The sequence below is a fragment of the Gaeumannomyces tritici genome (genome assembly GCF_000145635.1).
Source record: "Gaeumannomyces tritici R3-111a-1 unplaced genomic scaffold supercont2.3, whole genome shotgun sequence".
In the NCBI taxonomy this organism is placed as follows: domain Eukaryota; kingdom Fungi; phylum Ascomycota; class Sordariomycetes; order Magnaporthales; family Magnaporthaceae; genus Gaeumannomyces; species Gaeumannomyces tritici.
Window position 1 is genome coordinate 3,636,105 of NW_008804547.1, and position 23,485 is coordinate 3,659,589.

At 57.8% G+C, this 23,485-nt stretch overlaps 7 protein-coding genes and 1 non-coding gene across 8 annotated transcripts in view; all 8 read left to right on the plus strand.

Annotated features, from left to right (window-relative positions):
* Nucleotides 1-114: 114 nt before the first annotated feature.
* Nucleotides 115-762, plus strand: GGTG_06322 (hypothetical protein; the record flags this gene model as incomplete). Its single annotated transcript, XM_009224139.1, has 1 exon — nt 115-762. The coding sequence occupies one exon, from the start codon at nt 115-117 to the stop codon at nt 760-762; it is 648 nt and encodes a 215-aa protein (XP_009222403.1).
* A 466-nt stretch (nt 763-1,228) lies between these two features.
* On the plus strand, nt 1,229-3,547 carry GGTG_06323 (hypothetical protein). The gene is made up of 2 exons (XM_009224140.1): nt 1,229-2,090; nt 2,334-3,547. The coding sequence occupies exons 1-2, from the start codon at nt 1,973-1,975 to the stop codon at nt 2,936-2,938; spliced, it is 723 nt and encodes a 240-aa protein (XP_009222404.1). The 5' UTR covers nt 1,229-1,972; the 3' UTR covers nt 2,939-3,547.
* A 778-nt stretch (nt 3,548-4,325) lies between these two features.
* GGTG_06324 (DIL and Ankyrin domain-containing protein) lies at nt 4,326-7,691 on the plus strand. Its single transcript, XM_009224141.1, has 4 exons — nt 4,326-4,737; nt 4,848-5,224; nt 5,309-5,710; nt 5,823-7,691. The coding sequence occupies exons 1-4, from the start codon at nt 4,584-4,586 to the stop codon at nt 7,344-7,346; spliced, it is 2,457 nt and encodes an 818-aa protein (XP_009222405.1). The 5' UTR covers nt 4,326-4,583; the 3' UTR covers nt 7,347-7,691.
* A 3,157-nt stretch (nt 7,692-10,848) lies between these two features.
* On the plus strand, nt 10,849-14,247 carry GGTG_06325 (TBC domain-containing protein; the record flags this gene model as incomplete). The annotated part of the gene is made up of 3 exons (XM_009224142.1): nt 10,849-12,594; nt 12,686-13,829; nt 13,897-14,247. Exons 1-3 carry the CDS (start codon nt 11,141-11,143, stop codon nt 14,245-14,247), a joined length of 2,949 nt encoding a protein of 982 aa, XP_009222406.1. The 5' UTR covers nt 10,849-11,140.
* Nucleotides 14,248-15,007: 760 nt separating this feature from the next.
* On the plus strand, nt 15,008-15,104 carry GGTG_20127. Its single transcript has one exon. It is a non-coding gene; the product is annotated as a tRNA-Ser (tRNA).
* Nucleotides 15,105-16,481: 1,377 nt separating this feature from the next.
* Nucleotides 16,482-17,133, plus strand: GGTG_06326 (hypothetical protein; the record flags this gene model as incomplete). The annotated part of the gene is made up of 2 exons (XM_009224143.1): nt 16,482-16,490; nt 16,981-17,133. The coding sequence occupies 2 exons, from the start codon at nt 16,482-16,484 to the stop codon at nt 17,131-17,133; spliced, it is 162 nt and encodes a 53-aa protein (XP_009222407.1).
* Nucleotides 17,134-20,167: 3,034 nt separating this feature from the next.
* GGTG_06327 (hypothetical protein) lies at nt 20,168-20,458 on the plus strand (the record flags this gene model as incomplete). Its single annotated transcript, XM_009224144.1, has 1 exon — nt 20,168-20,458. Exon 1 carries the CDS (start codon nt 20,237-20,239, stop codon nt 20,456-20,458), a length of 222 nt encoding a protein of 73 aa, XP_009222408.1. The 5' UTR covers nt 20,168-20,236.
* A 2,312-nt stretch (nt 20,459-22,770) lies between these two features.
* The window catches only part of GGTG_06328 (hypothetical protein), a gene marked incomplete at its 3' end in the record, with an annotated part of 3,741 nt that continues 3,026 nt past the window's right edge, over nt 22,771-23,485 (plus strand). The window contains exon 1 of the mRNA XM_009224145.1: nt 22,771-22,984. The remainder of the gene's footprint in view (nt 22,985-23,485) is intronic.

The following is a 23,485-nucleotide window of genomic DNA, read 5'->3' on the forward strand; positions in this document are numbered from 1 at the left end:
AAGAAGGCGGTGTCGACGACGACCTGCTGGACGACGGCCGGCGCGCCCAGCTTGACGACCGCCCAGTCGACGTGGCCCTTGGTCCTAGACCTGGCCGTCTCCCAGCCGTCGCCCATGTCCTTACCGCGGCCGGGCAGGAGCAGGTTGTCCTTTGTGCCAAAGTGCTGGTCGCTGCACGACACGGCCACGCCGCCGTTCTGGGCCGCGGCCAGGTCCAGGACGGCGGCCGGGTCGGCGGGGAAAACGGGGGCGGCGCGGCCGAAGAGGCGGAAGCGCGCGATGCCGCCGTCCGGGTACATGTTGAGCCGCACGTGGGTGTACTTTTTCCCCGTCGGGCTTTCGAGCCGCCAGCCGAAGCGGCTGCTGGGCCCGCACTCCTGCAGGCCCAGGACCGTCTCCCAGCCGCCGCGGGTGCCGGCCCAGGAGGCCACCTCGGCGTCGGCTCCGGATTCGGGCCGGAAGCAGGCCTCGACCGAGACTGCGGGGGCGTGGTTGCCCGAGAAGAAGGCGGTGTCGACCTCGACGCCCTCGACGGTGCCCGAGGCCACGCCCAGGCGGATGACGACCCAGTCGAAGGCGGCCTGGTTGTGCCGGCGCGTCTCCCAGCCGTCGTACCACGCGCCCGTGTACACCATCTTGCCGGGCTGGCGCACGGGCGGGGTCGGGGTCAGGAGGTTGGCCGCCTCGGCGAACCACTCGTCTGAGAAGGCCAGGACCTTGCCGCCCATTGCGGCCGAGATGAGGTCTTTAGGAGGGGGTTAGTAGTCTTTTTTGGGGGGGATTTTGTGCAAGTCAGCAAGAGAGAGAGAGGGGGGCGCACCGATGGTGGTGGACCGGAACTCCTTGTCGATCTGGTCCGGGGCGACCCGGGTGGCGGGCACGTCCTCGAGCTTGTAGGTTGCTTCTTCGGCCATGATGGACGGTCGGCGGTGGTTTATATCAGGGCTGGTTGGTGAGTGTTTGGGGGCAACCTAGAGGATGGTGCTGACATGGAGATGTGGACATGGAGATGTGGTGTGTCTGTCTCTTGGCAGGGACAGAGATGTTACTCAGGGTGCTCAGAGAGGGGCCATCACTGTTGAGTTCTCCGTCGGGCGAGTCGTGCTACCTTCTCAATTCCCAATCTCAAATCGCATCAGATCCAGCTCCGGCGGCCGGAACACAGCGCAGGCAGACCCCGGGCTGGGCAAAGTGCCCACTCGGGCCGATATCGCCAGACAAAAAGACTTGGGTCGAAAAGAAAGCACCCCATCCATCTAATCAAGACTTGTCGTCCATTTTACATAAACCAGCCTGCACTATACAGTCCTTACAGTCCTCCCTTACCCCCGAGAATTCACCGAGATCCTCAGACCCTTTGCCAGCCACCTGCCCGCATCGCATGGAAATAACATGGCTGCATGGGCAACATATTATCCCAACATTTGGCAACCCCAGGGAACCCCGTCTCTGTGATGGCGAGGGTGCTCGGCGCGTCTGCCTGCCTGGCAATCCGGACGCTCTCATTGGCCAGAGCTCCGCATGGACGCTTGTGCGAGCGGATGCCGTCATCGCGCCCTGGGGCTCAGCAAGGATCGTTTCGGGCTTCACCAACGGACAGCTCCGGCTGCTTGATTTAAATCCCCAGGCCTCTCACTTCAATCGACTCGAGACAAATAGCTGGCTTGCGCATCGTTGTTGTGCCTTGGCGATTCTCTCGCAACTTGGAGCCTCATCTCTGCTCGTCTGCTCGCTCGAGATCGACGTCCTTATCAGGCCCTGGCTCGAGCTAACTCTATTGTCGATCCCCGGCCTTCCTCAGCCTTCCCAACCTCCTTCGCCGAAAGTCCGAGCACACCATAACTTCAACTGAACAGCCTGATCCAGCCAGGCCCGGTCCTCTGCTTCTCTTCCAGACTTTTCAGTGTCTTTGGTTGCCCGGCGCTCCTGGAAACCCCTCACGAGTCGATTACACCTTGGACACAGGCCGCCAATGTCGTCACCCGCAGCCCCCGACCCGGCCGCCAACCGGGAGTCTGAGCCTCTCCTCGGGCGTCCTGGTGCCGCCCTCCAGAAACCTAATGAGCCCCTCTTCTCGAACCTGTATAGGGGTAAGTAGCATGTTTACGGTGGCGAGAGGCGCGAGGCCCGGGAGAAAAGAGGTGGAAAAGTGAATCTCCTCTCTTATAAGTTCGCACGCAATGCGCACTGCAGCTCTAGCTTTGCCATAGCCTACCTGCTTGGTTCATCCTGCTGAGAGCGCCGACATTTCCTCACTTGCCGCTGCGCCTTTTCATTTTCCCACACCACATCAGCCAAGAAACTCGTTCTAATGCTGTCATCGCTGGTCTCAGGAACCGGCGGCTTCGCCCTGGCCGGCGCAATTCTCCTGCCCGCCATGGTCTGGTCCGCCGTCTTCACCCACCCGCTGCTGCCCCTCTTCTCGCCGCACCCGCTGCTGCAGAGCCTCGGCGTCTTCACCCTGACCCAGGCCATCCTGGTGCTGCAGCCGACCTTCGACCCCAAGGCCAAGGTGGTCGGGGCCCGCGCCCACGCGACCCTGAACCTCGTCTCTTTCCTGCTCTTCGCCTCGGGCGTCGCCGTCATCGAGGCCAACAAGTTCAAGAGCAACAACCCCCACTTCAAGTCCCTGCACGCCTACCTCGGCGTCGGCGTCTCCTTTCTCATGCTGGCCCAGTACGCCTTCGGCTTCCTCATGTGGGGCGTCCCGGGCGTCTTTGGCGGCGTCGACAAGGCCAAGGCCCTGTGGAAGTACCACCGCTGGGGCGGCTACCTCGTCTTTCCCCTGATCCTTGCCACCGTCGTCACCGCGACCGACACGACCTACAACCACAACGTCCTCGGCATCAAGCTGTGGGCCGTCATCCTCTCCGTGGTTCTGATCGTCATCGGCGTCTACCCGCGCATCCATGTGCAGAAACTCGGAATCCGACGTTGAGGCGCGGTAACCCTACCAAAATTCCGATTGGCAGGCCTTCGGAGCCTGGCCCTGTTTCGGCGTGCCCGGGATCTTACAGTATCCCAAGCGGTGACGAAGGCTCGCCCGCATGCAGTGCTGTTTTTCTTGTTTTTTTTTACCCAGTCCTCTCGGCATCGCTCACCGTCCTATCTCTCTCCTCGTTTGTCCCAAGTCTTAGTTTTTGGCGTTCATTTAGCAAGGTGGGGAACTGTTTGACCCTCAAATCAGCTCGTTGCCAGGTCGGCTGCTTTGTCCTTTCAGGTTGTTTCTCATGCTTTCGAGGTCGCTCAGCACATCCGTCCGGCGAGGAGAAGCTGCAGTTGCTGGTTTTCAGTGATGGTATGGGCTTCATAGCCATCTGTCGAGGTCCTCTGAGCGTTATACACACAGAATAGGGAGGGTTGAGGATTGATAATTCGAACAAGAGGTCCCGCAGACACTCGATTTCTGTCTCACGGCGCTCAGCACAAACTGCATTTCTGTTCGACTCTGCCACAGGAGTAATAAATAGGGGCCAGTCTCGACAAACAACCAACGTAACTAATATCTGCATGACGCATCCGAAAACAGAATGAGGTGGGAAACACAGGAGCGGAAGTTCTCGGATCACTACCAAGAACAAAAAGAGACGCAAGGAATAGGAGTAGACAAGAAGCAAACACTGAAATATGCAATCTGTTCAGGCAACTAATCGACAATAGCGGCCTTCACAAACAAAGCCCTTCAAGGACTCCTTTCGATCTTGAAGTCAAGGGCCACCGCTCTGACAGCGGACCAACCAACATGTAGGAAAGCCTGGACCGAGTGGCTTCTCCAAAGATTTCCGAGGCGTTGGCCTCCTTCCAGCTCTGCGAAGCGTCAAATGCCAAGATCGACTCTTTGTTTTATTCCGCTGGAGCAATGGCACGCCCACCTCCCCTCGGTCCTTGTTTGGGACCTGGAACAAGGCCACTAAACGGAGTTCCGAGGTGCATACTGCGACCGACGAGAGCCAAGAAGACACACACCCCTCGTTGTCAGATCGAGCATGACAGTCCTGGGAAGCCTGGCGATCATACTGTAAAGGGTGCTCTTCCGCAATCCATACGATTATCAAGTAAAGGAAGCACTCTTCTTTATCACGCAAAAATTTTGTATGCACTCACCATGGCCAAGACCCTAGTAAATCGCGGGGCTCGCACGGGAGAGTATCTAGGCTGTTGTCCCGATTTAGCAAGAGTCAGTGTGCTCAACAATCAAAGCACCAAGTGCAGTGGATGTAGCAAGGCAGTTCAGCTGGTTGGTGGGGCACCTCCGCTGGGGCCAGAAGCCCCTGTGCTGTGGCACCGCCCGAGCCTGCACGCCCGTTGATGGTTGATGGCTGGATCCCGGTTGGGCAAGGCAGTGCCCATCAACGACAAGAAGGCCCCGACACGCACACCGAACCTCCCACGCCGTACCTAGGCCGCCACCAGCCAAATTCCTCGTTGCAGCCGCCCGCGATAGTGACATCATCCCAACCCCAATCGCGCTACCTTTGCTGTCCAGCGCGCCTCGCCCTCCCACCGCCCACGACGGCGCCGCCCAACGCCGAGTGCCCCGTCAAAAAAGAGCCTTTTCCCTATGTCGCCCTGCTGCCCACGCCATGGATCTAGGCGCTTCTAGTGGCGGGGTCGACGAGGGCGGCTTCGGCGACCAGAAGTCACGGGCCCTCCCGGCCGATCTGCCCAAGTCCCTCGACGACAGGCGACGCCCGACCGAACTCGTCCCCGAAACAGAAATGTACGATGGCTGGCAAGGTCAGTTCGCCGTACCTGCGCGCCACCCGGCCGCCCCTCGGAGCCCCTCGTTCCTGCCCACCAGTGGAATTTGAAGCTGACCCGGACACGCCTCGTCGCACTGCGAGCAGGCCAGTCGCAGTTCCTAATCTCCCCGATGGCTGCCAAACCCTTGAACTTCGGCAACCTGTCGCTCAACGACTCCGCCTACGACGATGATATCACCAAGGGCATCACCGATAGCGACACGAGGCTGATGGAGATGATAGCTGCCCAGGCCGCCCACTCCGCCACAAGCGGCATCGACGATGTGGAAGGCCTGGCCAACGACAGCAAGCTGTCTGACGACGAAAAGAAGTCGATGCTGCAGAAGGCGCTGGCCATGGCCGCGAGCAACGGACACGTGGACCTAGTAAAGAGGCTCCTTGCCGGCAAGCCGAAGCAATACGTCGACGTCAACACCCCTGACGAGGACGGCACGCCGGCTTTAATATACGCAAGCTGTTTTGTAAGCTAGATGAACCCGGATGATGATGGAGATTTCGCGTTACAACTTGCTGATAAACAAAAAAAATCAAAAAAATCGGAATAGGGGCACGAAACCGTTGTCAAAGCCCTCATCGATGCCGGAGCCGATGTGGAAAAGCAGGATCGTAACCATTGGAGCGCCCTGACGTGGGCCATGACCAACTGCCACAAGGCCATTGCGAAGCTGCTCCTGGACAGCGGCGCATCGCCCGAGGCCAAGACGTCATCTGGACGCACGCCCTTCGACTTTGTCGCCCCCGATAGCGACATGTCCTTCTATCTGCACGACAGCGGCTATAACATCGGCAACGCGGGCGTGACAGATGACTTTTACAGCCCCGGCATGTCCCAGGACCGCTTCGAGGAGGAGATGGCCGAGAACGAGCTCAGGAGGAGAATGATGATGGAGAGCGCACGCGATCTCGAGGTGGACCTAGGGAATGTGGGAATGGACGACCAGCCCGAGGTATGCGGCCCCCCTATCCGTCAGGCCTGCCTATCCTATACAACGGGGGAAAAAAAAAAGAGGACACAATGTTGCCTGGTTTGATTGGCTGCTAACCGTTCACCTTGTCTAGCCCATGGACGAGTTCGAGGAGGATCAGACCGAGTTCGACTGGCAGAGGTGCAACCACGACCAGATGTTCGTCTTCCAGGAGAGTGAGCTCGATCGCATACTCGACATCATAATCACCAACATGACGCCGCAGCGGACACCGTCACAAAAGCCAGTCCCCGCAAACATGATTTTCCTGAGTGCAAGGTATGCGCACTACCACTCGAGCCCGGAGCTACTTGCGAAGCTGCTCATCACGGCCATGGATAAGATCAACGACGTTGTGGAAGACCACCAGTGGGACATGACCATATTGGCCTTTTGGATATCCAACGCGACGCTGCTGCTCCACTACCTGAGAAAAGACGGCGGCCTGCTCGAGGCCACGTCCGAGTTCCAAGCGCAGCTGGCTGAACTTATTAACGAGATTTTTATCCTGATTGTGCGAGACGCCGAAAGACGGCTGGACAAGGTCCTGGACCCGGCCATGTTAGACCACGAGACAATCCCTGGGTTCGAGAACATCGCATTCCAAAACGAATGGAAGCTTTTCAAGCGGAAAAAGGAGGTCAAGGAGGAGCCCCCCGAGAGGCGGTACCGCCCGCCCTCGCCAAAGCAGAGAGCCAAGCCGGCGCCGCGGAACGTGACATCGTTGCTTTCATCCACTCTGTTTGTGCTGGATCTCTATGACATACACTCGGTCATCACGTGCCAGATCGTGTCACAGCTGCTCTACTGGTTGGGAGCCGAGCTCTTCAACCGCATCATGTCAAACCGCAAGTACCTGGCGCGGACAAAGGCGATGCAGATCCGCATGAACATATCGGTGCTGGAGGACTGGGCGCGGACCAACAACCGGACCCCGGACCATTACGAGCACGGCGAGACAAAGTCGAGCGGCGAAAGCACGGCCGATGCGTCGCGCAGACACCTTGGCCCCGTGATCCAGCTGCTCCAGTGGCTACAGTGCTTCTCATCGCTGGTCCAGGACGACCTCGAGGCGCTCGTGGGCACGCTCCAACAGCTTCGGTCACTCAGCCCACAGCAGCTCATTCACGCGGCAAACCACTACCACCCAGAGGTTGGCGAGAAAGGTCTCCCCAAGAGCGCGCTCGAGTACCTGAACGCGATCCAAAAGGAGGCGACCCTCCGCCGCGAGAGACAGCGGGACAGGCTATCGCAGCAACTAAAGCCCGTCGATGTTCCGCCCGGGTCGCCACCAAAGAGCGGGACGAGAGCAGGCGGAAAAGGAGGGGAGACTCCCGGGAGCATGGCGCATGGGTCTCCAGACGGAGAGGATGAGTTGGATGAAGAGGACGCACCCGCGCACCTGCTGTTGGACCCGGCCGTCATGCTGCCGTTCTCGCTACCCTCGGTGACGGACATGCTGGTCACGTATGGGGCTGGGTTCGGCGGGGTCAACAGGGAGCGGGAAAGGAAGTACATCCCCACGGTTCCGCCCGAGTTCCTGGCCAAACTCGAGCTCAGCCAAGGGGGTAAGCGGCCCATGTTTGTGGAGAAGGATTGGGAGAACGAGGAGGTGTAGAAATGAAGGGCGCTTTTGTGTTTGATGTGTGTGAATACAGGCGGGGACAAAGAGGGAAGGAAAGAAGACAGGACCTTCTCTGATTGCATCAGGGGCGGCTGGCATCTGTGGGCGTTTCTGCCTAGTTTGCCCATAGATAAACCTTAAGGATTTCCTTGGCATCGTGTCATCTCGATTGGGGGCGAAAGACATCCATTTGTGTTGACTACTAGATTTTTGCTTAACCTTTTTTTTTTTTCCAATATTCGGTGTAATTTTTTCTTTTTTTCTTTGTCTTGCATCATCCCACGCATCATTCCACCGTTGTCCCAAAGTTATCAATTTAATACACGTCAACACATGCAGGTAAGATGAGCATCATCCTAGGGAGCCAGTAAGCCACGGGCGATGTGGTACAGTAGCGTTGGCTAGCGGCGCGCATATGCGAGCTGCAAGGGGCGATGGGGATGGGATGATGGCCGCCACGGTTGAGCAGATTCCGGCGTGGGAACCTGCATACAATACACGCGAGATAACCTGGTAAGCTGGATGGTCATGTCGAACGGGTTCGGTTTCTTTTTGTTTGCTACTCGGGCTACCCAGACTGTTCGCACCCGTGTTTTTGAGGTGACGTGTGTGTGTGGTTACAGTGGTATCGGGTTGAACCACCGTGGCACACGTCCAGTTTTTTAGAGTTTTTTTTATAGTTTTTTTTTTTTTTTTTTTTGCTTCTTCTTCTTATTACAAGCTTGTGACTCGTCCCAATGACAAGACACGAAAAGGCGGGAGGACCAAGGAAAATCCGAGCTCACCTGCCGCCAACGGTCGTCGTGGTAGCTCACACACACATGCAACCGAGCAGGTTTGGGAAGAAGGGGCGACGAATCAGCGCCCACGAAAACGGTTGCCGTTTCGCCCAACCGCTCTGGAACAAACTACGGTTGCTCACAACCTGTCTGGGTCGGGCTGCTATTGTTACCTACCGTTGTCTGAATGCTACCAAGGGGGGACCTTCCCATTTGCTTGCATGCACCCGCTGCAGGATCCCGCCGCGGCGTCGGATGAGGCGAGCGGCGGTGGGGCGACAGGAGGATGTGATGTGTGCGTGTGATGTGTGGTGTGTGATGTGACTGCTCAACGCAGGAACAACCTTAGCGCGAGGGCCGAGGTGCCATTCGGGACATGCCTGGGGACCGACCGACCAACCGAGGCCCGACCAACTTTGGTATGGGACCTTGAGGAGGAGAGAGGCGCGAGAGCCGTATTGGATCCAAGGTGCCTACCAAGTTTGGTGTGGTGTGATGTGGCTTGCTTGGACGGCGTAGCCTCGTCGTGTTTCTTTGGCTCTGTTGCAAGCACCTCGGCGGCGCGGCGGCGTCGTGCGCTGGCGTAGACCTAGCCCAGGCACAAAGCCAATCATGTTAGCCTCGTTGACATGTGGCCTTGCGTGCCGGGCGTTGTGGATGGAATGGACAACCAGGCCAGGGCCAGGGGGGTCTAGACTGAGGCTGGCTGGATACATCCACTGGCACGGGTCTGCTGGCACGTGTTTGCTGCTGTGGAGCGCGGAACGACGAACCTCGGATAACTAGAGAAAATGAGCACGAGGGTCTGACTATATTTCTTGTGTATGACCTCTTTTGTACTGTACTTGAGTCTTGTCTTGTCACCTTTTTTACCTCTTGTTCCCGCCTTCCCTCGCCTTTCATGCCTGAAGCCCAATCCGGAACGGAATGCGGTTCGGCGGGTGGAGCCAAGAAACGGAGGTCCGGGTGATGTGGCTAAATTGCCACGTCAGGACGCGCCAATTAGAACACATCCACTGTGCCGTCCCCCACCCGGAAGCTTTGGCCGTGTTTGGTATTTGGCTGCAAACCTTTTGGACCCAGGAAAGAGACAAAGAAAACCGAGCACGCGTCCGGGCAGGGTGGAGTTGCAAATGGGGGTCCTCGAGCTGGAGGAGAACGGGCACGCTGTGATCTAAGCCGGTTTCGGCCCACGGAGGAGGCGCCCGTCGTCTTTGTTCTGCAGATCGCGGAGGCAGGGTCCCTCGAAACTGCACGGTTTGTTTCCCATGACCACATCCCAAGAAACAGCCCAGGTTCCCATGCCGAACTGTTCGACCCTAGTCCCACCTTCCCGCGAGGGGGGACGGATGCCCATTTATGGGCGACCACTGCTCCCGGCGCCGGCCGATTGGCGGGAACAGGCGGTGACCTTGATTCCACGCATCATTTACACCGCTTTGGGGTGCATGTTCTACTGTACTACTAGTGTGGAAAAGAGAGCGAGTGTGTGTCCGTGTGTGTGCAAGTGGAAGCTCTCGTGCTCGGGGCCTTGGGGATCGACGGTGATGGTGGCCTTCTGTAGCTTTTGACATTGACCTTTATCGCGCTAGCCAATCGCAAGAGCCCCGGCTTCGACACTCGTTGTCAGCCACCAGGCAAGGCCTCGCCTCTCCGTCTCCATGCCAATCCCAGCCTTTTAGGGGGGCCTTCTTTATTTCCCTCGTCCCGCTTCCGAGGCACATGGGCCCCCGTTTCCCGGCATTGGGTGCATTGGCCCTGCAAGTAGTTTAGGCTCACCTGAAGTGCCCCCATGTTCGTTGCCCTTTTCCCACCAAGTGGGCCCGACGGTGGGAGCGGTAGGGGCAGCAGAGGCTGAACCGGTGAAAGCAGGAGCCTTCGCGATACCTGTGCAGGGTGGCGCTGTGGCAGGCTCCTACTGGCCTGTGCGGGAAATCGGAATTCAATGGCTGATGGCACCCTGCGACGTGGTTGGCAGGCCCATCCACGGCCATGGGACCGCCGGCCATCCCAGCAGCCCAACGGCCAGTGGCCCATGGCGACGGAGACGGGTGGCCGTCATTGAGGGCATGGGCCAAGCAGGCCCTGCGTCGGTGGCAGGTGCAAAACACCACACAGGCCGAGACGGGGAGGCGCGGGGGATGGAGCCGTGCCTCCGCATGCTGGCAGTAGGTGGCCGGGCCGAGAAAGAATAAGAAATAATAGAGGGAAGGCACCACCTCTCTGTCTGTATCCATCCTGTATCCATCCAACTGCATTCCCAGACCAAAGTCACCACAAAGTCACATTCCACCCCGGCCCGCTTCTAGACGCGCGATAGTTTGTCGACGCAATATTCGGTTATTTGATTGTCTAAGCCGCACCTCCATCCCACTGCGAACTCTGTGTGAGCCCATCCCTAGATTCCCAGGTTGAGCCACCTGGCCAGACGCCAACGGCCGATAATTTGCCTCCCCGTCCTTATTCACCATCTGTTTATTTGTTTATTTGTTTCCTGCCGCCCTCCCTGGGCCCAATCGACACGCACCGCCAAGCCGCGGACAGAAATAGCCACACCCACAGCAAAACGAGCTTCAACCAGGCTACAACAGCCTCGAATCCCCAACCAGCACTTCCGTCGCCGCCAAAGGGCGTGTCGCTATTTCCCTGCTCCAGTGCCTGCCGCTCCGGGACACGCCTTGTGCTTTGTTTCACCAGGTCGAGGCCCCGGACTTGTTTCTCCGTGCTGCCTGCCAGTCTGTCTTTTTGAGATCTGCCTGTGCCGCTGCCAGCGACAATCATCCATTCTTCGCCAGATCACTACGTACGCTAGAGAAGCGCACCTCGGGCCTGACCACTGTGCCCCAGGCGGCCGGGCGCAAACCCGCCAGTTGGCCGCTCCTTGTGCGTACGCTGCTGCAGTCTGCACTCTTTCGTCCTCGTCAGCTCCCGCTAGCCTCCGCACGGCCGCCCAGTCGACGGTCACTCAGAGTGAGTCCTGCGCCGCCTGCCGACTGCACGCACGCGGTCATGGCGCCACACAAGCTGGCCAGCGCGAGCCTGCGGTACAAGAACAAGCCCGCCGCGCGCATTGCCCCCTTCCGCGACGACACCTCTCTCGTCGCCTTCCGCTACGAGCAGACCGTCCAGGCGAAGCCGCCCATCCCCGTCATCCCCGTCCCTCCCCGGAATCCGGCCAGGACCACCACCCGCCCCATCTCCGTTGCGTCGGGAACCACCGTCATTGTGGCACCCCCGCCCATCTCGCCAAACGAGCAGCACCCGGCCTTCCGCACCCGCCACGACGCCCGGCCCTCGTCAGTCGCCGACGACGGGAAGCGCGACTCGGTGCTCGCCCCTGCAACCCCGACCTCGACCATCCGCGAGGAGTGCGAGGACGACCCGGTCTTTTTTCCCAGACACAAGGTCCGGGAGCCCGCCGTGTCCATCCTTGGCGACGCCACCGGTTTTACCACTCGTACCAGCCACGAGACGGTGGCCTCTGGCGCCGCCGCCGGTGCGCGCCGCGCCCTCTCGACCGACATTCCAACCCATGCCCTGTTTGAAAGCCCCAGGGCCGCCCCAATCCCAACCTCCCCGCGCCTTGCCTCGGGCTCGTCGTCGCCCATCAGCAATCCGCCAGTAAGTCTGACCCGTGCGGCCAGCAGGAAGATGGCGAGAGCCTTTAGTCTGCGGCCCGCGCCTGGCCGTCAGTCGAACCGGTTGAAGAAGAAGAGCCTGTCCAAGGACATGGACGAGATGGACGTCGCACCACCTGCAGCCGAGAACCCGCTGTCATCCCCCTCGACTGGGGGCGATCCTGCACCCCTGTCGCCCCAATCGCGGGGCTCCTCCTCGCCCGCCATGTCCCAAAAAGGGCAGCTGCTAGGCCTTGGGGGCGGGGCTAATGAAGATCCCTGCCCGCCGTCGCCGTCGCATTCCCACGCCCAATCTGACGCTTCTGAATTTCTTCCCATCACCACCGACATCCCGACAGATAGCCTCCTGGAGGATGACTTCCTCACCCAATTAACCTTCTCCCATCGGGGTAGTGTCATGTTTGGTGGGAAGCGTGCCGTGGGGAAGCCACCGAAAACTCCTACTAAATCCACGCCGCCTCGCGCCATGGAGCCTGCCTCACCCGGCACCACGACCACCTCGGCCGCCATCGTGGTCGCGGTCGCGCCACCCTCGCCTGAGACCGTTACCGGCGCGGCCCCGCCGACCCCATCGTCCTCCCGCACCAACCCGACCGCCGGCGGCTCAACCCAGAGGTCGCCCCCCGCTCCTACATCCAAGATGCTGGAAACTCCCAACATCCGAATCTTGGCCGTCGACATGGAGAGAGAATCCCAAAAGGTGAGATCGCTCTATGGGCCCGACGAGGAGGATGGCGGGTTGGTCGATGGGGGGCCGGGCTTGTCGTTTGGAGACCACCCCGAGCCTGCAGCGGAGGTCCCATCGGACGGGGAAGTGAATGCCGCGTATGGTTTCCTAGTCAACCCGAGCACAAGACCCTCTCCTACGCGCCCGCGCCAATCGCTATTGACACGATTCGCTCGTGCTCTTACGCAGGTCCCGTTCCCCCGCAGGCGACAGCCTGTCCCCAAATCGCCATTTAGCAGATACGTCGCGGCCAACCAGCTCGTCGTCGCCGCCACGAGATAACCTCACTAAGAGGGAGTTTGAGCTGGCAGGTGGCATAGAGGACTGGGAGGACGTCGATGGCGCCGATGTCGACCGCTTCGGTTTCATCTCTTCAAACCCGAGGAGAACCGAGTCCAGAGGAGAGGGCGCCGCGCCCCAACCCCAGAGGTCGACGCCCAGGAAGAGGAATGTGCTAGTTAAGAGGATGGACCCCGCCGTCCATGGCTCGACCTTGTCCCCGGGCCGTGGCCCGACCCGAAAAGTCTCGGCACGCTCCTTGAACACACAGGCCTCGGAGTTTTCCACCACGTCGAGGCGGTCAGGCCGCTCCTCGGTCAGGGCCGCGGCCAACCTGCTCCCGCACAACCGGGATAGGAGACTGATGGACGAGGCCGGGGCCATGCTGACGATGGCACCTGGTCTATCTGACATTGTCGAGGACGAACAGGTGGAGAAGATCTCAGAGACCTTCAAGAGGAAGGAATGGGAGAGGACCGAGAAGTGGAGAAAAATGGCCAAAGTCAGCCAAAGGGGCCAGTCGTCGGGGCAGGGCATGGAGTTCCACTTTGACCCAAAGAACGCCAAGGTGATCGATCGCACCTGGAAAGGCATCCCCGACTGCTGGCGCGCCGTGGCCTGGTACTCGTTCCTCACCGCAAGCGCCAGACAGCACGGCTCAGACACCACAGACGAGCAGCTGACGGCCGAGTTCCAGCGCCTGCAGGATGTCAGCTCGGCCGACGACACGCAGATCGATCTCGACGTCCCACGAACGATTAACCGTCACATCATGTTTCGTCGGCGCTATCGCGGGGGCCAGCGCCTTCTGTTCAGGGTCCTGCACGCGCTATCGCTCCACTTCCCAGAAACCGGCTACGTCCAGGGTATGGCCTCGCTGGCTGCCACTATGCTGTGTTACTACGACGAGGAGAAGGCGTTTATCATGCTGGTACTTATGTGGAGGTTCAGAGGACTCGAGAGGCTCTACGAGCCAGGCTTCGGTAGCCTGATGACGGCGCTGAAGGACTTTGAGACGGACTGGCTCAGGGACAAGGAGGTCGCTCATAAGCTGGTATGTAACCTCCCTTGCTCGTTTTGCCAAATCTACAGCACCAAATCTGACAGCTTTCACATTATAGACCGAGCTGTGCATCGACCCAACAGCTTATGCCACCCGCTGGTATCTCACCCTATTCAACCTCTCGGTTCCGTTTCCGGCCCAACTACGGGTGTGGGACGTCTTTATGCTCCTTGGGGAGCCATCGCCGCCGAACACGGGCGCAGAATCTGGCGAGGCGCCAATGAACCTGGACATCCTCCATGCTGCGGCAGCTGCATTGATACACGCCCTGGCCGAAGTTCTCCTAGACTCAGACTTTGAGAATGCCATGAAGGCTTTGACATCTTGGGTTCCCATCAAGGACGAGGAGCTCTTGATGAAAATCACAAGGGCTGAGTGGAGGCACCGTCAGGGAAAGAAGAAGGCTTAGGATGTCGTCTTGTCGCCCAAATCAGCTCGTCGCCTGCTCACAACCTAAGGGCTTGCTCTTGCTATTCCACCAATCGTTGCTTCGTTCACATGAACCACTCCTACTTTCTCTGCTCTTCTCTTTTTTATTTTTTTTACCATCTTTAATGTACGAATTTCTGGCAAGGCGCTCTGGTCGACGGTTAGCCTTTTCCTTTTTTTAAATGAGCGTCGGGAAGGTCTTTTGGTTTTTAGGGTTTTTTTTATTGATATTCCGGGAGAGATGAGCGTCTCCCCTGCCCCTTTGGCTCTTCTCACATGCGTTTGTCACTCCTTACGCTGCTTTTTACTTGGTTTGTTTGTTTGCTCCACGTGATGGTCAGGACAGAAAAGAGGAAAAGAGGCGCACACTGGTTGTCAGGTACGGCACCAGCAAATACCCCCCACGACACCCAGTTTGGTGACATGAGTCCTGCATAAGGACTTTGGTTTTATATGCTAGTCGGAAACTCGAACTTTATCGATACTCCCATTTAATAATGATGCCTTCTGTGTCTCTCTTCTTCTCCCTCTTTTGGCAAGGCACCAACCAGGTGACGAACCGTAACGCACCTTACACCGATCGCTTTCTCGGGCAATCCATCCTTGGTGAGAGACCTCTACACGATGTTGGGTGTGACAGTCGGGCTGCTGTGGATAGGTGTTGTCATACCCTTGCATGGGAGAGGGCCCAGTCTGGGCTGATAAGCACCCAAGCCCGCCTGACTCGGACAACTTCCACAGACAACGTGGGAGAGTGGTTAATCCGTTGGCCTGCTATTTCCAGGAGTAACAAAGCCAATGCCTTCGGGCGCGCGCGTTCGAATCGCGTCGTTGTCGATCTTTTGGTCCTTTTTATTGTTTTTTATCTTATTTACTTGCAATCGTATTTTTATCATGCTATGCTCGCTCGGGCGACGTGCATAATTCGGGCTCGCGGTCCGAACGCCCGTTTCATGCAGGATACTACCTGCCTACTACCTTTTACACTTCAATGGACCGCTGCCACCCAGGACGGGAGGCACTTGCGGTTTGATGGACGGCCGGTCACGGCAACCCGCGACCTTTCCTGTTCAGGCCCGGTTTGCTTTCGTGTCTGGCAACACGAGGTGTGCCGTCCACCTGTCAGCGCACATGTGTGTGCGCGTGTGTTGGTGTTTGTTTGGGTGTCGCCGGCTGTCGATACCTACTACCTAGGGCGACAAAGGGACCCCAACCACGCCGCATGTCTAAACAACGAGCGATGTCTTTGGCGGCGGGAATTCGAACCGTGATTTGTATCACCCGCTGTCATCATCGCGCATCACTCTCACGTGTTTGCCTGGCTGCTATGCAACAAGTTGGCAAAAAATTGTCCCACGAACACAAAAGGCAAAGTGAGGCATTGTACTAGTATGCCCGGCACGCTTGTGGGATAATTTAGCCACGCCATAGGGTGAAGCGAGGCAGGGGGGAGGCAGGGGGGAGGCATGGCATTGGTAAGTCGGGCGGCTTTAACTAGTACTGCTTGTTGCTTAGTGCTGGGTAGCCATGTAAGTTTCTGCTTTTGTGTTTGGTTGCCGGCAGGTTTTGCCCGCCAAAGAGAAAAAAACCTGGGTAAATTGATATGATTCGCTCGTTCCGGAGCTGGTCTCTTGTTTCTTCTTCTCTTGCTTCTGCATGGGTCCGTGCTACCACAAACCTATAGGTAGCGCGTGTGTGTGGCTGGGGTTTGGTACCCGGTGCTGGGCTGGGACAAACAACGCGACTGGCGCCCACAACCGATAGGCACGCACGATGGAAAGCCCGGCGCGCCGTTACCATGGTAAACCCATGGACGCCAAAACCCCTTGGTGATATCACGCCCGGGATATGAGACCGTGGCGCGCCCTTGGTCCATGGAGCGCTCCTTGGCTTTACGGGCAGAGCCGATGGGACCATGGGGGATTAACAATGAGATGTGGACTTGTTTGTTTCGTTTTGTTTTTCTTTAAATGGGGGATCTTATCTTTCCTTAGAAGTTCCACAACTGTGTAGGTCATGTGGAACGGGTCCTATCTGGTGTTTGCCATTGTACCGCATTATGGGGAACAGGTCGCGTCGGGCAGAATAGGGCCGCCGGTAGTGTTTGTCGTTCCCGCACCACACACACACACATCTTGATTGCCCCTCATCGGTGTGGGCGGGGGTAGGATCGTGATCGGAGATTAACACAGGGGAGGCCCACAAACCATCACAATGGAGGAGGTGAGTTGAGGGGAAAAAAACGTCGGTCGAGAGGACGATGAGGTTAGGTGGAGTGGCGCCATCAGCCATCCCTTTCGCTTGCGCTTCAGGCTCGCGAGGCTAGACCTACGAGGCTGGTCAAAGGCGTGAAATGGCGTCGAGGATCGTGGGTGACAGCGCATTTTGGCAGGAATAAGAGAGGAGGGGCAGAAAAGCAAAAAGACAAAAAAAAAAACAACAACGAAAAAGCAAAAACAACAATGTCCCATCGAGCACCTAGGCTTGGATTCCAGGAACAGGCCCGATCAGCAAACTGACCAGGCGACGCTTGACAAAAATATATGCCGCGGAGCTATTGGACCAGCCGAGGTCGCCATCCCCATCATCTCGCATCGGGCCACGATGTCTCCGAAGGTAGCCTCCCTCCACTTGACAGGCTGGCTTGGCGCGCCGAGAAGGCTGGGACAGGAATCCCGGTCCCGCGTCGAAGGCTATACTTGGTTGTTATCAGGCCCCCCCTCCCTTGTGCATGTATGTTTACAACAACACCTCAGCAACCAACCGAGATAGACACCTACCTAATAGGTATAATACACACACCCACCACATGCGCGTCCGGGCACGCACATCTGCAAAGCACCACGCGGCAGAGGACAAACTCTAAACAAGCCATGTGCAACAGCCAAGAGGCTGGGTTTTGCCTAGACCTTTGCGGCGCCCTGCCACCTGATTTTCCCGTCCGTGCCATCCCCATGCCATGCCATGCCATGAAATGCCCGCCCAGACAAAACGGTCGAGCCACTTCAGACCTGCAGCGGGCAAGGCCCCTTTTTTTTGCAGCAAGACATGACGGACGGGTTGAGACAAGAGAGACGCAGACGGCCAATCCATGTCGACGGGCTTGTGTGTGCGTGGTGCTTTTCTGTCTTCTTTCCCTCCCCTCCATTCTGCCTACGCCGTTTCGATACGACCTTACCTCCAAGACATCCCACCATCCACCCACCACGAGAAAGAATCCACTTTGCAAATGGAACCCTCCGCCCAGGTTGCAGCCAGTGCAGGCAGCAGCAGCAGCAGCAGCAGCATGCCCAGTCGGTTCTTCTTGTCGAGCCTTGCCTGCTGCCGCCCGGCGCCTCGCCAACCGCCAGCCCAGGGTATGTATGTGCACGCACCAGCCACACACAAGCGCGTCCCGCCCGACGGAAATAGCATCCGCGATTTCTTTCCTCTCTTCGCCCTCCCTCCCCCAGCAGAAACTTGAAACGACGCTACGGCACCTCGGGCAGGGGGACCACCCCTGTCCAGCCGTTCGCGCCATCCAGTTTGAGGCAGTCCAGTCATTTCCATTTGAACGAGCAACTTGGCACCTACACCGGCGCCCCAAGGAAGATAAACCCATCCAGAGAGTAGGGAGGGAAAGGAAAAGAAAAAACTCACACGCCCCTCCAGGAACCCCGACCTACCCTCCACCTTGCTTCCAATGACCCACAGGCAGGCCACGGCCGCTTCACCCGACCCATTCAATCATCAATCACCATAGATTCCGCTCACTCACACGCACACAACCAGAGACCACCCACCCCCGCTTTCTTATCCACACGCCTCTTGTTTGGACGCCAGCCTCCCCGAAAAAAGAAAGCCAGACTGGAACAGGCAACCCAGCCGGTCCTGTCAGTGGGCCGTTTTACGTACGACGGAGAAAAAAGAGACAGATAGATGCCGATAATCAGATTACCTACCCACAGCTGGGAGGGTAAATGCTCCGGGTGGTGGTGACGCGGGTGACGCACCTGCGTCGTTCCCCCCTCTCGTGTCCAGATCGGGGGAAGATGCCGGGCTGGAATGGATGGCTCGATGGGAATCTAAGCGCCAAGGTGTGCGTGGCCCGCGGGGGCCAGACTTGCTTTGGCTTGGTCCGATTCCATCTTTTGGTTAGCCCCCGCTTATTATTAGACAGTGAAGGAGAGCTTGGAGAAGAAAAAACAAACGGGGGAGAGAGAACACTAATTGTGGAAGTTTTTGCCGTCCTCTTCCCACTCCGCGATGGGCCGCCCAGCCAGCCCTATGGCGGTGTCCAGTGGTAGGTGCATGAGGTTTCTGTTTTGCTGTTTCCACGGGCATTTCGGTGCGTTCCCCGGTCGGATGTAACGTGGAATATTGTGCACCGCCCACCCTGTTTTTTTTTAAATCTCGTTTCCCAACTTTGTTTTCTTTGTCCTTTTTTCCCGTCCGTTTTTTGTCGGACTTTTTTTTTATTTCTCTCCCTTTCCTTCTTCCCCCCCTCCATTCCGTGGTGGAGCACAACTCGCTCTGACCAGTTCGTCGACGGTCATGTTGTGGATCCGTGACAGAATGGAGAGATGCTGCCACACCCAGTGCGACGCAGCCCGTGGGCCTTCCCTATTGTGTCGTCCCGAGATGTTGGCGGTGCCGGCGGGCGGCGGTCGCCCTTGGCACTGCAACACCACCTCGAAAACCCAGGTGCGAGGTAATATACCTCCGAACGCGTTAGTATGTCGGTATCCATCGGCCGGCGCCAAACGGGGAGGGAGGATGGATCGATGCAGGCGAGTCCGGACCACAGGCGACGCGGATACGGGTCCCAGCTGCTCCACGCGTAGTGCTACTGCGGAGGTCGGTCGATGTTTTTTTTTTTTTTTTTTTCCTTTGTTGCACGGTGTATTACGGTGTGCAGGACCCAATCCAACCAACCAGCAGCCACCTATTTCTTTTCCAACCGGCTAATTCCACAAAACGGAATAGACGCGCGGGCACATACTCGCAGACACACGCCCGCCCGAGCCCAGCGGATATCAAACGCCTAGACAGATGCAATGCGACGCTGCCAACCCTGAGTCGGACAGGGAAAAGAAAAGAAAAGAAAGTAAACAAAGACACCAGCGCGCTCCCTGCGTCAGTTTGTACTTGATCGGAAACAATTACAGGCCCAGACGAGCCACAGCTAGGCCCGTCGCTAAATAACAGAATGCGACGCCCCCCTTCACTTTTGTCTTTGCTCCCTGCCGGCCGTGCTCGGTGACCTGCGTCACCCCTCGACAGCGGCGGCGAGCGTCCTTGTTTCCATTCGTGTTTGAGTTGTGTTATGGTCGCAAGTCCTCATTCTCGCCAGCGCGTGGAGAGTGGGCAATATAGAGAGACCTCGAACAGCCCAAAGACGAGGGCTCGGTCGGCGGCAGTCTCGTCGAGTGTCGACTTTCCCCATTGGGAGGCAGCCGCCCCCTGGCTGCAGAAATCAAAGACCCAACATTCCAAATCCCGCCCCGCCTTCGCGGGTAAAAGATTCAGGTTGTTTCCCGATCGGGTCCCACCCACGGGGGAATTTATTACTCGACAGGCCCAGCCGAACAGCAAACGAGAGCCAGTAATGAGGGCAAGGGAGGGAAGGAGGCCATGGTCATGGATCGCGGCCCAGCCGGAAGGCCTTTCCCCCTCCCTGTCCTGTCGGATCTGCCTGCCTGATGCTTTCGTAGGCCATTGCAACACCTTGCGGGTTCCGAATCCAGCTCAGTCGGGACAATGAAGAGTCCCACCTCTCCTCTGCCCGCCCGTGCCAGGGCTCCAGATAAGGAAACTGCCCCATACTACGGATGGGGATAGATATTTTATTACCGTTTTAGCGGTTTGGACTGTCTTGTTCTCCCTGTTGCAGGGCCCTTTTTTTCTCCCCTGCGGAAGCGTTTCCGCGAGGTTGCCTTTCCCACGACAAAACCAAGATTTCCACGCAAGCGAATCCGGGCCGCAGCTCCATGGGGATGGGCCAGCGTGGCAGCGGGGGCGTTATCGCCTGCGCCTCCGAGGCCGAAATGTTGGCCCCGGCCTGTTTATTAGTCGATGTCCGCATCCTCGACCGAGCCACTAGCAGGGTCGACTGCACATGGAATGAACGTGCGGTCGGGGTGGGCGCCTGCCAGGCGGCACCTCCGGCAGGAGAGGCTAACCTTAGCGGGACAGAAAAGGCGCAAGGATGAAGAGAGCCAGAGAAAAAAAAAAGTCCCTAGCTAACGTGGGACGGCCTAGCCTGGCATCCGCCTTACCTGTACCCCCCCCTTGTCAACAACCCGCCCTCAGGCTGCAGCCTCCTCTTCCCTCCCTCTCGTTGCCAACGTTTCGGCCTGCATCCAGCAGAGGCAGAGGCACCCACACCCCATCGGACAGGGCATGCACGTCGCTTGCCCAGTTCAGGCATAAGCCAAAAGAGGAACAGGACGAAAAAGAGGGCGAAAAAAAAGGAAGAACAAAAAAAAAAAAGGACGCGCCAGCACAAAACGCACAAGCCCATTCCAACACCCCCACCACCCGTCCGTCTTGTAGCCTGTCTCAAGTTGGCAGGAAGTTGCCCAGCCAGCTGCCCAGGAACATGACATTATCCCACAACCGGTCTTTTTGCATGTTTTCTTTCTGTTTCGTTTCTTTTTTGAACTCTTGCCTGCTTCCTCCCCGTTACTGTCGACGTCGTCCACCCTTTTCGGCGGGAATTAAGGGTGGTGAGCAGGAGGCGGCGAACAATGGAGGCTAAGCACCTACGTGTAGGTGGCAGGGACCTCTCTTGGGTGGATGGCGTGGCGGGAAACAGGCTGGATGCCATGATTTCGGGGCGGGCTGCTCCTGGGTAGGGGGAAGAGCCTGTTTCTGGCTCGTCCGTCCCGTCCCAGCTCCGTGCCCTGTCCTCGTCCCGAGTCGTTGAAATAACGTCCAGAGCTCAGGCCAGCCAGCATCCATCACAGAAGCCCACCCCAGCTCAAGACACAGGAGCCGTAGCTTTCCGTCCATTCTCCTTGCATTGCTAGGGCCTCATCGGATGGTCCAGGCCAGATGCCCACGCCCATGCTGCCTCGCCCAGCCGCGGCTATTTCTCGTCCCCCTTCCCGATCCGAGCAGACCACGTTTTTGGAGCTCCCAACGATGCCTTGCCTAGAAGGGATTTTCGCATTGTTAATTTAATATTTCAATTTAAGGATTGCGAATTGCTTTGCGATGTGTTTTTTCTTTTTGCTTTTCTCGTGCGTCCAGCCAAAAGGTTCGTGCCATGCCAGATGGTACCTTCCCGCAGACATCCCAAACACAGCACAGTCCCAGAAGACGTGCGTCAATCCGTTCGGCACACACCCTAGCGTCCCCGCAGCAGCCCGCCAAACGGTGTCATGGAAGGAAAGCGCGAGCCTTTTCGACCCCCGTTCCTTCCGCCTTTGATAGCGCCACAGCCCACACAGCTCTTTTTTTCTTCCCTTTTTTTTTTCTTTTTTTTCTTCCCTCCCCTCCCAGACCGGCATGCCAACCCAGGTTCGTCATCATCCTCGTGCTCGCACCGTCTTCCGCGCCCCGGCCTCGGGCCACATCCCCCAATTTGCTGTCCCCTTCTCTCCCTTCCCTTGCCCTTTCCTCCTTACCCACCCCCCCTCTCCGCCGACGCCCGCCAGCAGCGAGCCGCCGCGGCTTCCTCCGCGCCTAGGGGCTGGGCTGGACCTGGACTGGGTGTGGCTTGACTCTTGCTTCCCAGGGGCGGGGCGCGCTGGACACCCTGGTGGCCTGCCAGTCCCTGTCGGCAGAGGCCTGACGAACTCCTTCGGAGCTGCTTCCCAACCCTGGAATCTCGTTTCTAAAACGCGCTTGAAATAACAAGGCACACATGTTCTCCACACTAGTTTGTTCGCCCTCCCCAGTCATTTGATTTACTTTGTCTTGCTTGAAGCCCAAAAAGGGAACCCCCGTGTTGCCTCTTTTCTGGCTGGAAGGGCCGCCGGCGAAATATCCGAGAGGAGTAATAAAGAAAGCGTGAAAAAAAAGAAGGGGGGTATTTCTTCTGGCAAACAAGCAACCGGGGAAAAGCAGAAAGGGTATCATTTCAGTCATGGAAACCTGAAGGAGAAAGAGAAGAAGAAAACAGACAGCCATGCAAGAGGACATCAAAACAAAAAAGACTAAGCGGGTGACAGCAGAAAAGGCGAGAAATAGAGCGAGCGGGAGTGTGTGGGTAAAATGACAGGCCCGGAGACCGTTTACATCCCATATCCTCTTTTTTATTATTTTTTCCTCTATTTTATTTCCCTTTTTTCCCTATTTTCCATCTTTCCCGCTTCGGCCTGCGTCGCCTCCCTCCCCTGTCCATCTAGGTACCTATTTGACCTGCCTCCATACCTCTCCAAATCCAAATAAGCTCCTCTTCCCGATCTCTACCGCGTCTTCAAGGATCCCGGTCCAACCACCACCATCTCCTGCCCAGAAGCAGCACCAGAGCGGTCCCTCCCACCCTCTTCTTGTTTCCCCCCCAAAGGCTCCTGCACTGGAACCGTCTCACCAGCCAGTCTTTCAAGCCGTCTGGATCGGATGGGGCGAGCATGGTATTGCATATAGGAGCACAGTCACTCTGAGGTGGGAAATGGTTGGTCCAACGAGGACGAGAGTTTGCACACCCCGCCTGCTTCCATCGCCGCCGTTTTCTCCTTCCGCGAAGGTACCCCGAGCTGGCCGCCACCTCCAGCTTTCTCCAGCAAAAGGTTATTCCAATCTCTTCCCTTCTGTCCTTGACACAGCCATTATCCCCAGCGCCCCACCCACTGCATCTCCCTCACTTGCCTGCCGATCTGCCTGCAGCCATCCCATCCCTTTGTAGCTTGCTTCGTGTGCGTCTTTTTATCTTTATTATACCTGCCCGGCCTGCATACCCGCCTCGTCTCCCCTCACCCTCCCCATTCTTTCTCCTCCTCTTGCTCATGGGTACCTCCAATGGCCACCTAGCCGCTCACTCGTGTCCCTTCTCCTTCTGCTGAACTTTCCCTTCACCCTCATTCCTCATTTCTTCCTGCATCCCCTCCTTTACTCCCTTTTGCCTAGTTTTTGGGGCTTCCCACATGCCCGTCCTGGCGGAGCTGCTGGGGCCCACCACACTCGTTCAGCTTTGCTTCTTTTGCATGCCTGCCCTCCTACCTACCTGACCTAGCTGCATAGGTATAGCTATACATACATAGCCGTCCTGTCTGCTTCGGGCCTTTTTTTTT